The sequence below is a fragment of the Cherax quadricarinatus genome, chromosome 10 (genome assembly GCF_038502225.1).
Source record: "Cherax quadricarinatus isolate ZL_2023a chromosome 10, ASM3850222v1, whole genome shotgun sequence".
Lineage (NCBI taxonomy): Eukaryota > Metazoa > Arthropoda > Malacostraca > Decapoda > Parastacidae > Cherax > Cherax quadricarinatus.
In genome coordinates this window covers 14,143,721-14,159,058 of record NC_091301.1, presented here as the reverse complement: position 1 = coordinate 14,159,058, position 15,338 = coordinate 14,143,721, and the positions used below count along the sequence as shown (strand labels likewise).

General features: G+C 40.4%; 2 protein-coding genes across 10 annotated transcripts in view; both read right to left on the bottom strand.

Moving 5' to 3' along the window:
* Positions 1-3,314, bottom strand: part of LOC128687963 (uncharacterized) — a 100,490-nt gene extending 97,176 nt beyond the window's left edge. For all 9 annotated transcript variants that reach the window (XR_008406926.2, XR_008406924.2, XR_011391816.1 and 6 more), the window contains exon 1: positions 2,877-3,314. The gene's annotated coding sequence lies outside the window, so the exon portion shown is untranslated. The remainder of the gene's footprint in view (positions 1-2,876) is intronic.
* Positions 3,315-5,793: 2,479 nt separating this feature from the next.
* The window catches only part of LOC128687775 (probable glutamate receptor), a 35,235-nt gene continuing 25,690 nt past the window's right edge, over positions 5,794-15,338 (bottom strand). The window contains exons 6-11 of the mRNA XM_053775340.2: positions 12,236-12,357; positions 11,377-11,602; positions 10,805-10,953; positions 9,977-10,066; positions 8,483-8,649; positions 5,794-8,116 (exon numbers count right to left, since the gene is read on the bottom strand). Of these exons, the coding sequence (XP_053631315.2) occupies positions 7,819-8,116; positions 8,483-8,649; positions 9,977-10,066; positions 10,805-10,953; positions 11,377-11,602; positions 12,236-12,357 (1,052 nt within the window). The 3' untranslated portion in view covers positions 5,794-7,818. The remainder of the gene's footprint in view (positions 8,117-8,482; positions 8,650-9,976; positions 10,067-10,804; positions 10,954-11,376; positions 11,603-12,235; positions 12,358-15,338) is intronic.

The window sequence follows — 15,338 nt, the reverse complement described above, 5'->3', positions numbered from 1 at the left end:
TGTGTGTGTGTGTGTGTGTTTTAGTATGTGTGTGTGTGTGTGTGTGTGTGTGTGTTTTAGTATGTGTGTGTGTGTGTGTGTGTGTGTGTGTGTGTGTTTTAGTGTGTGTGTTTTAGTGTGTGTGTGTTTTAGTGTGTGTGTGTTTTAGTGTGTGTGTGTTTTAGTGTGTGTGTGTGTGTGTGTGTGTGTGTGTGTGTGTGTGTGTGTGTGTGTGTGTGTGTGTGTGTGTGTGTGTGTGTGTTTGTGTGTGTGGGTGTGTGTATTTTAGTGTGTGTTTGTTTTAGTTTGTGTGTGTGTTTTAGTTAATGTGTGTATGTGTGTGTATACTCACTTAGTTGTGGTTGCAGGGGTCGATTCATAGCTCCTGGCCCCGCCTCTTCACTGGCCGCTACTAGGTCACCCTCCCTGCTCCATGAGCTTCATCATACCTCTGCTTAAAGCTGTGTGTGTGTGTGTGTGTGTGAGAGAGAGAGAGAGAGAGAGAGAGAGAGAGAGAGAGAGAGAGAGAGAGAGAGAGAGAGAGAGAGAGAGAGAGAGAGAGAGAGAGAGAGAGAGAGATCTGTAATTTCAGCAGAGCCTTCAACACAGAAGGGATATGGGTGGCCTTACTGTTATGTACAAGGCCAATATTGTCAAAGTACCATACATGTACTTGGATCCACTTCGAGGACAGCGTGAAACAAGCTTTTATGCCACAAGACGGGCAGAAAGCAGCAACTTTACTCTGGCTGTACCCTTCTCCAGAACATCACTCCATCTGAGATCATATATACCCAGGACGACTCGAGTATGGAACACATTCGTACAGCATAATGATGTCAACGAGATAAAGACAGTTGATCAAATGAAAATGCTGGCTCACAGATGGCTCCAACTTCATCCTGTTCCCTACTTGTATGTCTCATAACAATAAAAATGCTTTCAAATGAGCTGATGCAGGTAACAGCTCTTAGCTTGCCAATAAAGTTAGGAATCCTTAACCTGTAAATAGCTTGTCAATAAAGCTAGGGATCCTTAACCTAACCTTGTCAAACCCTGTGTAAAAAAGAGAGACAGAGAGAAAGAGACAGAGACAGAGATAGAGAGAGAGACAGAGAGAGACAGAGAGAAGAAATGCCAGCTGCTCTAAGCTACATAAATCACCAGCTAAGAGCTATATCAGCTTGAGGAAATAGATGGCAAGTAACATTTGCACCTGAGAAAACGCAAATGATGATGGTCTCTAGGCACCATGATGGTAATGCTGGTGCAGTAGTAAGGATGAATGGGAAGGTGTTGACACCTGGGGAGGAAGTTGATATCCTTGGGTGAAATTTGACTCCAAACTGACCATGAAGAACCATGTTGTAAATCTTGCAAACAAGGCAGCCAGGAAGCTTACAGCACTTCGCCGTATCTCGCATCTGCTTGACAGTAGGGGTTGCAAGATTCTGTACGAGGCACAAGTACGCTCACACCTTGAGTATGCTCCACTTTCTTGGTTTGCCTGCCACCCCCCCTCTCATCTGCGACTGCTTGACAGAGTAGAGAACAGAGCAAGACGTCTCATCTCTCGCCTGGACCAATCCTGGATAGATCTGTCATTTCAGCAGAGCCTTCAACACAGGAGGGATGTGGGTGGCCTTACTGTTATGTACAAGGCCAATATTGTCAAAGTACCACACTTGGATCCACTTCGAGGACAGCGTGAAACAAGCTTTTATGCCACAAGACGGGCAGAAAGCAGCAACTTCACTCTGGCTGTACCCTTCTCCAGAACATCGCTCCATCCGAGATCATATATACCCAGGATGACTCGAGTATGGAACACATTCGTACAGCATAATGATGTCAACGAGATAAAGTCAGTTGATCAAATGAAAATGCTGGCCCATAGATGGCTCCAACTTCATCCTGTTCCATACTTGTATCATAACAATAAAAATACTTGTATGTTTCATAACAATAAAAATACTTGTATGTTTCATAACAATAAAAATACTTTTATGTCTCATAACAATAAAAATGCTTTCAAATGAGCTGATGTAGGTAACAGCTCTTAGCTTCTCAATAAAGTTAGGAATCCTTAACCTGTAAATAGCTTGTCAATAAAGCAAGGGATCCATAACTTTGTCAAACCCTGTGTAAAAGAGAGAGAGAGAGAGAGAGAGAGAGAGAGAGAGAGAGAGAGAGAGAGAGAGAGAGAGAGAGAGAGAGAGAGAGAGAGAGAGAGAGAGAGAGAGAGAGAGAGAGAGAGTGAGTTAATATTTGCACCAATAACTCATAGTTGTGACCGGGTGTAGACGTGTGAATTGCTCATTACTCTTACAATTTGCTCATGACTGTAGCCATGCATAAACGTACTTACATGATTCATTACCTTTGTAACTTGTGAGTTCATTACCTTTGTACCTTGTTCAGCTATCAAAACTTTGGGGCCCAGTTCCTGGACCCATTATGTACCTGCTTAATTTGTAAATACCTTTGTAACTTGTCATGATTGTGACCAGATCTACCTGGGCTCATTACCTTTGTAACTTGCTCAGCTATCAAAACTTTGGGGTCCAGTCCCTGGACCCATTATGTACCTCTGTAATCTTTTGACTACCGCCCACAGGATGGGTATGGTGTGCATAATAAACATATTAAATTAAACTAACTTGTGTCTTGTTTCACTCGTATCGGAATTTTATACAATTTCTCTACATCATGACTACCCACTATATGCCTAAAATGTGTTTGCTGTGAGTCAGTGTATGAATTCATACTGCTGTCTGCTATTACTTTTCCCATATGTAAAATATCTGTAAATTTCCGTGATTTATTTTATTTATATTACCCTATCAGTCCCATGGCAGCCAGGCTGCAGTTCTCCCCGAGCCAGTTATTGTACTCACCCATATGTGGCTGCAGGCGTCGATTCACAGCTCCTGGCCCCGCCTCTTCGCTGCTAGGTCCACTCTCTCCTAGCCACAAGAGCTTTGTCCTCTCTTACGTGTAGCTATGGTATCCACACTTGTCATTACCTTCTGTTATAAGCTGCTGCACGATCCACACACCGGAGGTCTTGCACGTGGATATTTTCCTCCTTTTGTGCCATATCCTGGAAGATTAGCATGCCCAGTGTACTCTGCTCTGGTGCTTGTCCTGCTAACATAAGCGTAATACCCTACGTAACATTTCGTTCGCCCACTCAGTGCTCAGTTGTAAGGCCGTTCTCTACATGATGCTCAGTACTCGTGGCGCAAAATCGGAGTCTGAATGATAAAACATGCGGAGCTTGCAAGACCGAAGCATCGTCAACTGCAAGGTGTTGTGGTCTGGTCAGGGACGCCAACCCTTCCACACGGCTTATGTCAACTGTTTTAGCTCATTGTCGAGGAAATAAGATGCACCCGTCACTAATAATTTAGATAACATTGACTATATTGAGATTCCATTGACATATTGATGCATTTGGAATTGGCGGTGCAAGGTTTAATGTCTATGATGCAATACATGCTGTTTGCTGCCTGCATCAGAGTTGCCAATCAGAATATAAATGTAAATACAAGTATATAATTTATTTCCACACTTACAAACACCATAATACGTCCACACATACAGAGGTAACTAATAACTATAATTGGTATATTACAGAATGCATGCATTTGTTGCCTTAATATGCCTCTTATAGAATAAGAAAATACGTGAAGGAGTGGGGGTTGCATGGCTACATGCATGACAGGAGTGAGAATCATTGCATAACTCAAGGTGGATCACAACCCTCTTTTTCGTTGCAGCTTATAGGGTAGGTTCGCGGTGCATAATAGAAACTTATCAAGCTAAACTCATAACCGAAAGACCCGGGATCAACCCCGGGTGTGAGTAGAGACATGAATAACGCTGCTTCTACCTGCTGCTCTTGTTCACTAAGCAGTATAGGTACCTGGGTGTTAGGTGACTTCCCTCAGTAGTTAATACATAGAGCTGGGCTTTGAAAAAATGAGCTGAGGTATAACAGCTCTAGCCAGCATTGGCTAGAGAGGTACTGTCCTTGAGGGTTTAATTAACACGTCCCAAGGGAGCTTGCCAGAATGGATGACCTTTTTTTATATTATATACTTTTTAAATAACATTGGCTTCTCAGTGTGCGGATGCATCTTATTTCAATACCTCCAGCAGGTCTAGTTAGTCATACGCTTGCATTTTATGATCCACAGTTCTTTGCCGCTTTCTTTCGAATATAATGATCACACCTTGGTATTGCAATTTACCCCCAGGGTGCGACCCACAACAGTTGACTAAAACCCAGTTACCTGCTTGTTGATAGGTATGTATCCCGATGTTTAGGTTATATTTCTAGTAGTTCATAAAAGTTCATACAGTTTTTTAAGGGTTATATATATATATATATATATATATATATATATATATATATATATATATATATATATATATATATATATATATATATATATATATATATATATATATCTCAATTTTATAGATTCATCGTAAACTATATAATATTGATGCTATAATAATATTGTTATTGAAATTTGCTTATTATTACAGGGGCCAGGGAATGAGGAATGTGAGGAATTTAGGTTCGATCCAAGGAAAGGATGAAGAGCCCTTGCAGTAAAGCAAGAGCAAAGAACTACAGACCGATAGCGCTAACATCCCATATCATAAAAAATCTTTGAAAGGCTTCTAAGAAGCAAGATCTCCACTCATCTAGATACCCATCATTTACACAACCCAGGGCAACATGGGATTAGAGCAGGTCGCTCCTGTCTGTCCCAACTACTGGACCACTATGCCAAGGTCCTGGATGCTCTAGAAGACAAACAAAATGCAGATGTAGTGTACACAGACTTTGCAAAAGCCTCTGGCACGTGTGACAATGGTGTAATAACGCACAAAATGTGTGACAAAGGAATAACAGGAAAAGTTGGTAGATGGATCTGTAATTTCCTAACAAATAAAACACTAAGAATAGTAGCAAACAGAGTAAAGTCTGAGGCGGTTACTGCGAAAAGCTCTGTTCCATAAGGCATAGTACTGGCTACCATCTTGTTCCTCATCCTCATATCGGACATAGGGATATAAGCCACAGCACTGTGTTTTCCTTTGCAGATGACACCCGAATTTGCATGACAGTGTTCTCCATTGAAGACTGCAAGATTCCAGGTGGACATCATCCAAATCTTTAAATGGGCCACAGAAAACAATATGAAGTTCAATGGTGAGAAATTTCAACTACGGTATGGAAAACGCGAGGAAATTAAAACCATATCTGAGTATAAAACAAATTCGAAACACACAATAGAGCGAAAAACTAGTGTTAAAGACCTGGGAGTAATAATGTCTGAGGATCTCACTTTCAAAGACCACAACATTGTATCCATCGGATCTGCTAGAAAAATGACAGGATGGATAATGAGAACCTTCAAGACTAGGGATGCCAAGCCCATAATGACACTCTTCAAGTCGCTTGCTCTATCTAGGCTGGAATATTGCTGCACACTAAAGTACCTTTCAAGGCAGGTGAAAATGTACAGAGAACCTTCACGGCACACATAACTGCCGTAAAACACCTCAGTTACTGGAAACGTTTAAAGTTCCTCAACCTGTACTCCCTAGAACGCAGGCAGGAGAGATACATGATTATACACTTGGAAAATCCTAGAGGGATTAGTAACAAACTTGCACACGAAAATCACTCCCTATGAAAGCAAAAGACTCGGCAGATGATGCAACATCCCCCAATGAAAAGCCGGGGCGCCACTAGCACGATAAGAGACAACACAATAAGTGTCAGGGGCCTAAGACTGTTCAACTGCCTCCCAGCATACATAAGGGGGGATTACCAATAGACCCCTGACTGTCTTCAAGAAGGCGCTGGACAGGCACGTCAAGTCAGTACCTGACCAGCTGGGCTGTGGTTCGTACGCTGGGTTGCGTGCGGCCAACAGTAACAGCCTGGTTAATGAGGCTCTGATCCACCATAAGGCCTGGTCACAGACCGGGCCGCGGGGGCGTTGACCCCCGCCACCCTCTCCAGGTAGTGTTAATATACATTCCTTACAACTTAGCTAATGGAGTTGCGAGTACATAAAAGGTTGCATATCTCACGTAGAGCCCAGAACGCGATTACCGGTTGTAGGATCAAGGCTCCACCATTCCATGAGCTGGGCTGATTAATGGAGTTTAAAGTCTGTCGACTGCACGAGGGTCATTAAGGCTGCACGGTAACCTATTCATTACCAGACAACAAAACTTTAATCCATAAAATAGGGATTAAAGAAAACTCATTATACATACACTGAGAGATATACTCCTCAATGTATATATATCCTGTGAAACTGAGCTGAATGGCCCAAACGGGTTTAATAATTAAATACAGTTCAGTACTTCTCTTTATTATATGTAAATATTTGAGTAATAAATTGTGATACTTGAGTATACACTTACTTTATTAATGTAGATATTTTGCCGAAGCGATTTTTAAAACCTGTAAGTGACATTTCAACATTTTATGTTCTGGGAAATTCACCCATGTGTTGCTATGTAAGACAATTGTAATCAACCAACAATTTTGTAAAAGTACATAAATACATTTACTTAGTGCCAACAAGCCGAGGGTATTAATTTCATTGACTCAACAACTATATGATAACTGGTCTAAACATTACGAAATTATTATATTTTATTAATCATGTCGAACAATACTAACAAAACTTATTCTGACCTAAGAGAGAGAGGTTGGGTAAAATTAAGCTGAATTATATTTCAGCAGTTTAAGTAATGTTAGGCGAGGTTGTTAGGTCGGTTATGGTGAAAAAAAAACGTTAATTCAACAAAATATATTGATTTGTTCATTACCTTTGTAACTTGTTCTACTGTCAAAACTTCGCAGCCTAGTCCCTGACCCATTATGTACCTCTGTAATCTTTTTAACCACCGCTCACAGGATGGGTATGGGGGGTCCACAATAAAGATATTAAACTACGAATGAGAAAACTAAGAAAACAATTTATTTTTAGAACATTGTGAGAAACTGCTTAAACCAAACACCTTTGATATACACGTTATTAATATGCCTTTGCATAAATTACATACATATAATATTATGACATTCCGTGAGTAATGGTAGATTACAGCGATGTCAACGAGTTTCTCTTTTTTTCGAACGAATATAAGTGTCTAGCATGGTCCAAATTTTGCAATTTATTTTGTTCTGTTCTGTATAATAAAATAACTATAATCACTGTTTTATTTCAGAAAATACTGAGAAAGTGATGACTTCTAAGGGTCTTGTGGGTCGGTTTATTAAGTTTCTTCCCATTAAAAGTCATTGTGAATAAAGCTTTGAAAAATACTGCTGTCACTTCTGGAGGAGTTGGTTAACAGTGTTGCTGTAGCCAATCGCAAAGTAACTCCATTAAGAGACATTTACAAAGGAATGCAGGCAAGTGAAATATAGTAAGATCAAATCTGTGTGCACGGTTAAAATCATCTCTTAAGAATCCTTTCAGTAAGGTATCCTGTGGTCAAAAAAAATCAGTGTCGAAGTCTGTCGCTATTATTACATTTGTTATCATATTAAATGAATTCTATATGAGAAAGCACATCTCCAGAGAGAACTAGGCGAATCTCTCTATTTAACACTAACAATATATTTTATTCATACATGAATTATTATGATTACAATCAAAATTAAGCGCTAGGCCCACAAGGGTTTCATACACAATATACTAATCTATTAGAGAAGCATCTTATGCCATGTAACATTCAAGAACCAGCAACTCTTGATTTAGAAAAGTCTTTGATTCTGACCAGAATGTATATTGTTTACTGTGGAGCTTTATTCTTTCGAGGCTTCAGTTGCCCATAAAAAGGTGATTTTGGGGGTTGTCCCCACATCGTCACCATGGCGAAGATAGCGGGGAGAGAGTGTATCAGCGTCTCCAGCAGAAGGGTGAAGCCAGCCAGCAGGAAACCAAATCCCAACAGGAAGAACGCTGCCTGTAAGTGCGTGATGGTGATAGCTCCTGGACCACCCTCTGTGGCTTTCTCACGTTTGGACACTTTCCTGATTTCGTCTTTCATAAATTTTTGCACCAGACCTGAATCGCTGATGTGAGATAGTCTGGTGAGGAGAGAACAGGTTGGTTATTTGAGCCAAGTCACACAATATTAATTTAAGGAGATTCATATCATGGTGTACTTTGTAAATGTATGTATATATGCACACAAACGGGAACTCAGGGTAACTAAAGACACGGATGAACCACAGGGATGTCAGGAAGCATTTCTTGAGTCTCAGAGTGACTGGGAAATGGAACGACCTCGATAAGGAAGTGGAGGCAGGTTCCATACATACTTTTAAGAGCAGGTACGATAAGGCCAGCGAGGGGGTAAATCGGACAAAGTTTAGAGGCAGGGCTAGGATCCAAGAGTACACCTCCAGCAGCCACAAATAGGAGAGTGGATCAATAAGGAAGAGGTGCCTTACATCTCATTTAGGACATCCTTGAAGGGCGAGCCGCTAGTGCAGACGATGCCGTAGCCCTGAGGATAGAAGGAGGTCTTGGCGAAGTAGAACTTCTTCCTTCCTCTGATAACTGCGCGGATCTCAGCGCCCAGCTGAGCGTTCAAGAACACATACTTCCCACTCATAACCTGCACAAGATTATTATTATTATTATTATTATTATTATTATTATTATTATTATTAGTGTTATTATTATTATTATTATTATTATTATTATTATTATTATTGTTGTCTTATTATTTTTATCATTATTATTATTTTAATTATTTTTATCATTATTATTATACTGAAGGAAACGGTAACCCCGTAAGTCTTTTCAACGCCTGAGGAATGAGAGTTAGGGAGTAACCCGGTTAGATCCGAGGAAAGGAAGAGCAGCTCTAATTCCTTGCATCAAGAGCATTTCACCCTTGAACGGTGTTAAGTAGACCTACCCTCCTCTTACTCGAATAAAACATAAGCGCTTTCACATGAGGAAGAAGGTAAAAGGGAGAGTGATGGAGGAAGTAAAAGGGAAATAGAGAGAGAGAGAGAGAGAGAGAGAGAGAGAGAGAGAGTAGTAAGGATGAATGGGAGGGTGTTGGCACCTGGAGAAGAAGTTGATATCCTTGGGGTGAAATTTGACTCCAAACTAACCATGAAGAACCATGTTGTAAATCTTGCAAACAAGGCAGCCAGGAAGCTTACAGCACTTCGCCGTATCTCGCATCTGCTTGACAGTAGGGGTTGCAAGATCCTGTACGAGGCGCAAGTACGCTCACACCTTGAGTATGCTCCACTTTCTTGGTTTGCCTGCCCCCCCTCTCATCTGCGACTGCTTGACAGAGTAGAGAACAGAGCAAGACGTCTCATCTCTCGCCAGGACCCATCCTGGATAGATCTGTCATTTCAGCAGAGCCTTCAACATAGGAGGGATGTGGGTGGCCTTACTGTTATGTACAAGGCCAATATTGTCAAAATACCACACTTGGATCCACTTCGAGGACAGCGTGAAACAAGCTTTTATGCCACAAGACGGGCAGAAAGCAGCAACTTCACTCTGGCTGTACCCTTCTCCAGAACATCACTCCATCTGAGATCATACATACCCAGGATGACTCGAGTAAGGAACACATTCGTACACCATAATGATGTCAACGAGATAAAGTCAGTTGATCAAATGAAAATGCTGGCCCACAGATGGCTCCAACTTCATCCTGTTCCCTACTTGTATGTCTCTTAACAATAAAAATGCTTTCAAATGAGCTGATGTAGGTAACAGCTCTTAGCTTGCCAATAAAGTTAGGAATCCTTAACCTGTAAATAGCTTGTCAATAAAGCTAGGGATCCTTAACCTTGTCAAACCCTGTGTAAAAAGAGAGAGAGAGAGAGAGAGAGAGAGAGAGAGAGAGAGAGAGAGAGAGAGAGAGAGAGAGAGAGAGAGAGAGAGAGTGGTAATGTTGGTAGTAGTGTAACCTTGTCCATGCCAGCACTGTAGGTAGCAGCGTAGCCAACACGAGGGTCGAACACGTCCCACACTTCCTTATAGATACCACTCTTGGCCTCCTGCAGCCCCACCAGTACCAGTAGCACCAGCAGGTACAAATACCAGCAGAAGCAGGTACCAGCATAAGTAGGTAGCAAGAGAGAGAAAGCTATCATGTAGTCATGCAAATCTCTTGTATCATCACTAGAAGAATGACACGAAGAAAATAATAATAAATTATATATAGGATCATGTTTCACACCATACATGAACTCTTATATGTAACTCTCTACATATATCAACACATGAATAAAGCATCGTCTGAATATTTTCTCAGGACGGCAGACTGGACCTAAAATGAGCTATCAGTTCACTGACAATAATTTAGGGCTTAATCTATAGGACTAACAAACATAAATAGCCCAATACTACTATGGTACGGCACCCTAGGCTGACTTTAATTTATGATGATGGAATGTTAGCATTTCTTAGGTTATTATTTACATATATTAGGCTTGTAACATCAAAATTCTAGAGGGATGAAGCTACCCTCCCCTCACCTAACGTCTCCAATAGGCTACGACGGTAGAAATATATATATTTATTGGCGTGTGCATGAATATATATATATATATATATATATGTATTCTTACGTAATAATGAAGCATCAAGGGATTCAAGGTGTAGTGAACACTTGTTGATGAATTGAAGAAACCTACATGGAGACAGAAACTATGTAGAAACTGTGTATTTCGATCTCAGCCCGAGATCTCCTACACTGTTTCTGTCCACCATCTCCTCCCTTGTCATCGCCTCACCTTGAAGACGAACTCATTGCTGGTGCCCAGCACGACCACTGGCTTGTATTTCATGTACTTCACCGCATAGAGTAAATCCGTGAGAGAGTCTATAGGTTTCTCGTAAGCTGGCAACGCAAGAACGGCAGTCAAGGTTCCAGAGTACATGGCTGAAAATATATAATTCAAACACAGCGCTGGAAGCAGAGCTCATATATAGTTTTAAGGGTAGGTATGATAGGGCTCAAGAGGCCAGAAAGCTGGCTGCTCAGCAGTAGCTGGAGGGGTCGGGGGTTTCTCTAGAAATACCTGAATGGGTGGTGATTATGGCATTCACTATTCTTTCCAGTTATCATTAGTTTCTAGTGTGAGTATCAGTATGGTTGTAGCGACTTAGTAGCGTGACAGGCTGATAAACTTTAGTTGATAAAAATACACGAACAGAAACTGGACACTTTGTGAAGACGACGTTTCGCCTGCGCAGGTGTAATGACTTAATAAATCAAGTTTCCAACTGCTCTCCATAAAGAGGCAAAAAATATATAGAAAGTGTACCCAAATGCTAGTTATCATACGTCGCATGAGCTCCTCACCGTATATAACGAAGCAGAAGAAATACCAGGCGAAGAATATGATGCGGAGTTCCCAGCGCTGAGAGATGATAAGATTGGTCTGAACGACGAGTACACGAAACGAGTTAAATGAGAAGGTCTGTAGGGATCGATGTGGCTCGTCTTCTGTGAAGTGCTCTCTTATCCAACTCACTACACTCAACACCGGACCCATGCCAAGGGTTGCTACACAAACCAGCAGCCATAACTGTAGTGAGGTGAAGACTCAGGTAGTGAGAATGAAAGTGAGATTGACTTACACAAGTAATAGTTCTTTCTTAGGAAGAGAGCTGATAGACAAAAGGAAGATTTGGACTGTGACTAATAGTTATAGATCATTGCCACTCCTGTCATTCACTGGAAAAACGTTGAAGAGTATAGGTTTCAGGTAATAAGGTTTCAGGAAAGGTCAGTTTACGGCCGCTCTCTTGCAAACTTCTCTCCATTTCGTGACACCAGATACTTGATGTCTACATCAATTGCGTAACTGCATTAAACAATTATAGTATCGATGCTAAAATATAGTATAATCTTCACGTAAATCTACAAGCACTAGGACTTAGTTCTACACTTTTCTAAGTTAATGTCCATTATGACACGAAACAAGCCAGGGCACAATACTAAAAGCCAGCACATGCACTTAAAAACGTAAAATGAAATCATTTTAGTATGATACAAATCCATTTTTCGTGTGAAGCCCTCATAGAGGATGCCAAAGTTTTCATTAAAAATATTCTAACCTTCAAAACTGTATTTTTGTTTGTGGGAAATAAATGATCTAACAAACAGTTCCACCTACAGCCAAGGAGAGCAAACAGCAGCTGGAACTAAGACTCGGTACCTGAGACGTGAAGGGAGAGAAGACAGCGAAGGCCCTGTTCTTCTCTTTGGGTGCTGGCGAGACTAACGTAGTAGACTCGAGGTAGTAAGGCATAGTGAAGTCCACCACCACCTCTCGAGGACCTGTAAGTAATTCACACCTTCAAAAATGGGATTTTTTTTTCTGAGTTTCAGACTCTTGTATGAAATTAGGTGAGCACAGTTAGGTAGCGTATCTGTCTCTTGCTTAGCGGACGATGGTTTGAACCTCAATCTTTACTTACACTGAATGATCCATGCGGATTTAATATTTCGCACAATTATACTTATGCAATATATATATATATATATATATATATATATATATATATATATATATATATATATATATATATATATATGTATATATATATGTATATATATATATATATATATATATATATATATATATATATATATATGTCGTGCCGAATATGTAAAACTGGTCAATTAGCAAGAACTCATTTAAAATTAAGTCCTTTCTAAAATTTTCTCTTATACGTTTAAAGATATATTTTTTTCATTAATGTTAATGTAAAAAAAATTAATTTTGCACCAAAAGAATCTTAGAAAACTTACCTAACCTTATTATAACAAGAACAATATATTTTAGCCTAACCCAACTATATATGTTTTAGATTTGTTTACAGTAATTTAATACTAAACAAACACAGTGAAATATATATTTTTCGTTAGGTTCAGAATGATTTTGGCGAAATTATTGCATACACAAATTTTCACTTGTCCTATATGGCAAGATGAGCGTTGCTATTTAAGCCAAGATGGCAAGTTCTGCCTATTCGGCACGACATATATATATATATATATATATATATATATATATATATATATATATATATATATATATATATATATATATATATATATATATATATATATATATATATATATATATATATATATATAAATATATATGTGTGTGTGTGTGGGGGGGGGGTGCGTGCTTTTGTGTATGTATATATTTGTACGCTCGTGTGCATGTGTCTGCGTGCGCCCTCGTGTGTGTGTGTGCGCGCGCGCGCGCTCGTGTGGGTGTATGACCCACTTAATATTTGTATTTATAACTCATTACAATTGTGACCAGGTGTGGACGTATCAGTGGCTCATTACTTTGTAATTTGTTCATGATTGTAACCATGTATAGGAGTGAGGTTGATTCATTACCTCTGTAACTTGCCATGATTGTGACCAGATCTACCTGGAGTTCATTACCTTTGTAACTAGTTCAGCTATCATAGCTTTGGGGTCCAGTCTCTGGACCCATTATGTACCTCTGTAATCTTTTGACTACCGCCTACAGGATAGCTATGGGGTGCATAATAAAGATATTAAACTGAAATTAAACTGCAAATATTCTATGTCTCCGCTTCAGGAAGATGCTAAAGTTATGGTGCTAAAGGTGCCTGGTGCACATTACAATGTTGCTAGAACAAGAACACAAACACCTGAAAGACAACTAAGGTGGTATTAATTAATGGTGGTTAACTTGTCAGGAAACACCCTCCAGACACAGGTCACAATTAAGGTAATAGATTTATAACTGGCGTTTACATCCTCAGTAAAATTATAAAGGGTAACCAGTGATTCTTTTTTTATGGGAGATTCCTAGATGTTGATAACCGGCTCTTCTAAGGAATTGGCTCCGCCCTTGTCTTCTTGAGACATGATTACCCCTCCCCTATCCCCAGCACCTCCCATTTCCTATGCCCTGTAGGACCCTTACGGGTTTAGCACTTTCCTATGATGGGCTGATTACATCATTACTGTGCTGCTACTCCTGATGACTGTATTTGACTGCTGAAGCCTACTGTGTTGGCGAAACGTTTCAACAATAAAGATACACAACTTGGTATTTTGTACCATTTTCAGCAGAACAGTACCCATTTCGCCCAATATCCCTTACTAGCTGCTTGTGTAAAACATTCGAAAGGATGATTCTTAATCGTCTTATGCACAGAATTAAGGAATTCTTGTCACCCCGGTTGCATGGCTTCATGCATGGAAGGAGTGTGCATCACTGCATTACCACCTTTCTCACTCTGCACACTGACAGCTCATACACTACGTTCCTTGACCTTAAATCCGCTTTTGATGTAGCCAACCGACATGTAATCATTAGTGAACTTGCCAGAATGGATGTTGGAGGATGGCTTCTCCGCTGGATTAAAGGTTACCTGTCCAACAGAAAGTCGTCTGTGTTGTTCCAGGGACATAGAAGTGTAACTCAAGATTTTGAATTAGGAACCCCGCAGGGAAGTGTGCTTAGTCCCACCCTTTTCAACATTTTGATTAAAGCCTTACTTAATGCCATGCCTAGCCAGCCCCATCATTATATGGTTAGTTTTGCTGATGACTTAATGATTCACACTACCGGATTCTCCAACACCCAAAACATTCTTGATCATGTACTAGCCTCGTGTCAGGACCTGGGGTTAATAATCTCAGGGGATAAAACAAAGATACTCAACAGGCGTCCTCCTCGGCAGAGAGGCACAGTTCGTCAGATCCAGTTGCATGATGGGTCTCTTCTAGAATATGTAAGCAGATACAGGTATCTAGGCTTTGAGGTTCCACTACTTGGACCTGTTGTAACGAGACTTTGTCGCCAATACAAAGAAAGGCTGAGAGCACTTAGAGTTGTGGCAGGTTTTCATCCCAGGTATGGTGCTAATGTTAAAATTGTGAAAATGATTATCTTGCTTATATTAGATCATTGGTTGGTTATGCGGCGCCACTACTTGCACTCGTGTCTGACTGGAAGCTTGGAGGGCTGGAAAAACTGCAAAACGAAGCAATGAGGATCATCCTAGGATGCCCTCGTACTGCCAAAATTTTAAATATGCGGAAAGAACTTAATATTCCAAGCGTTAGAGATCGTGTTACTGAAAGAAATATCCTTATTGGGGTCAATATGCTTAGGCTAGCCCATTCAAACCCCTGCACAGAAGCCCTCCAAACTTTCCTCAGCACTGGTGAACATCCTTCCAGATGGACCGAAAAAACTGGAACCGACCTCCCCATGAACCAGCTACATGATCTATATCAAGTTAGACAACAGAGACATT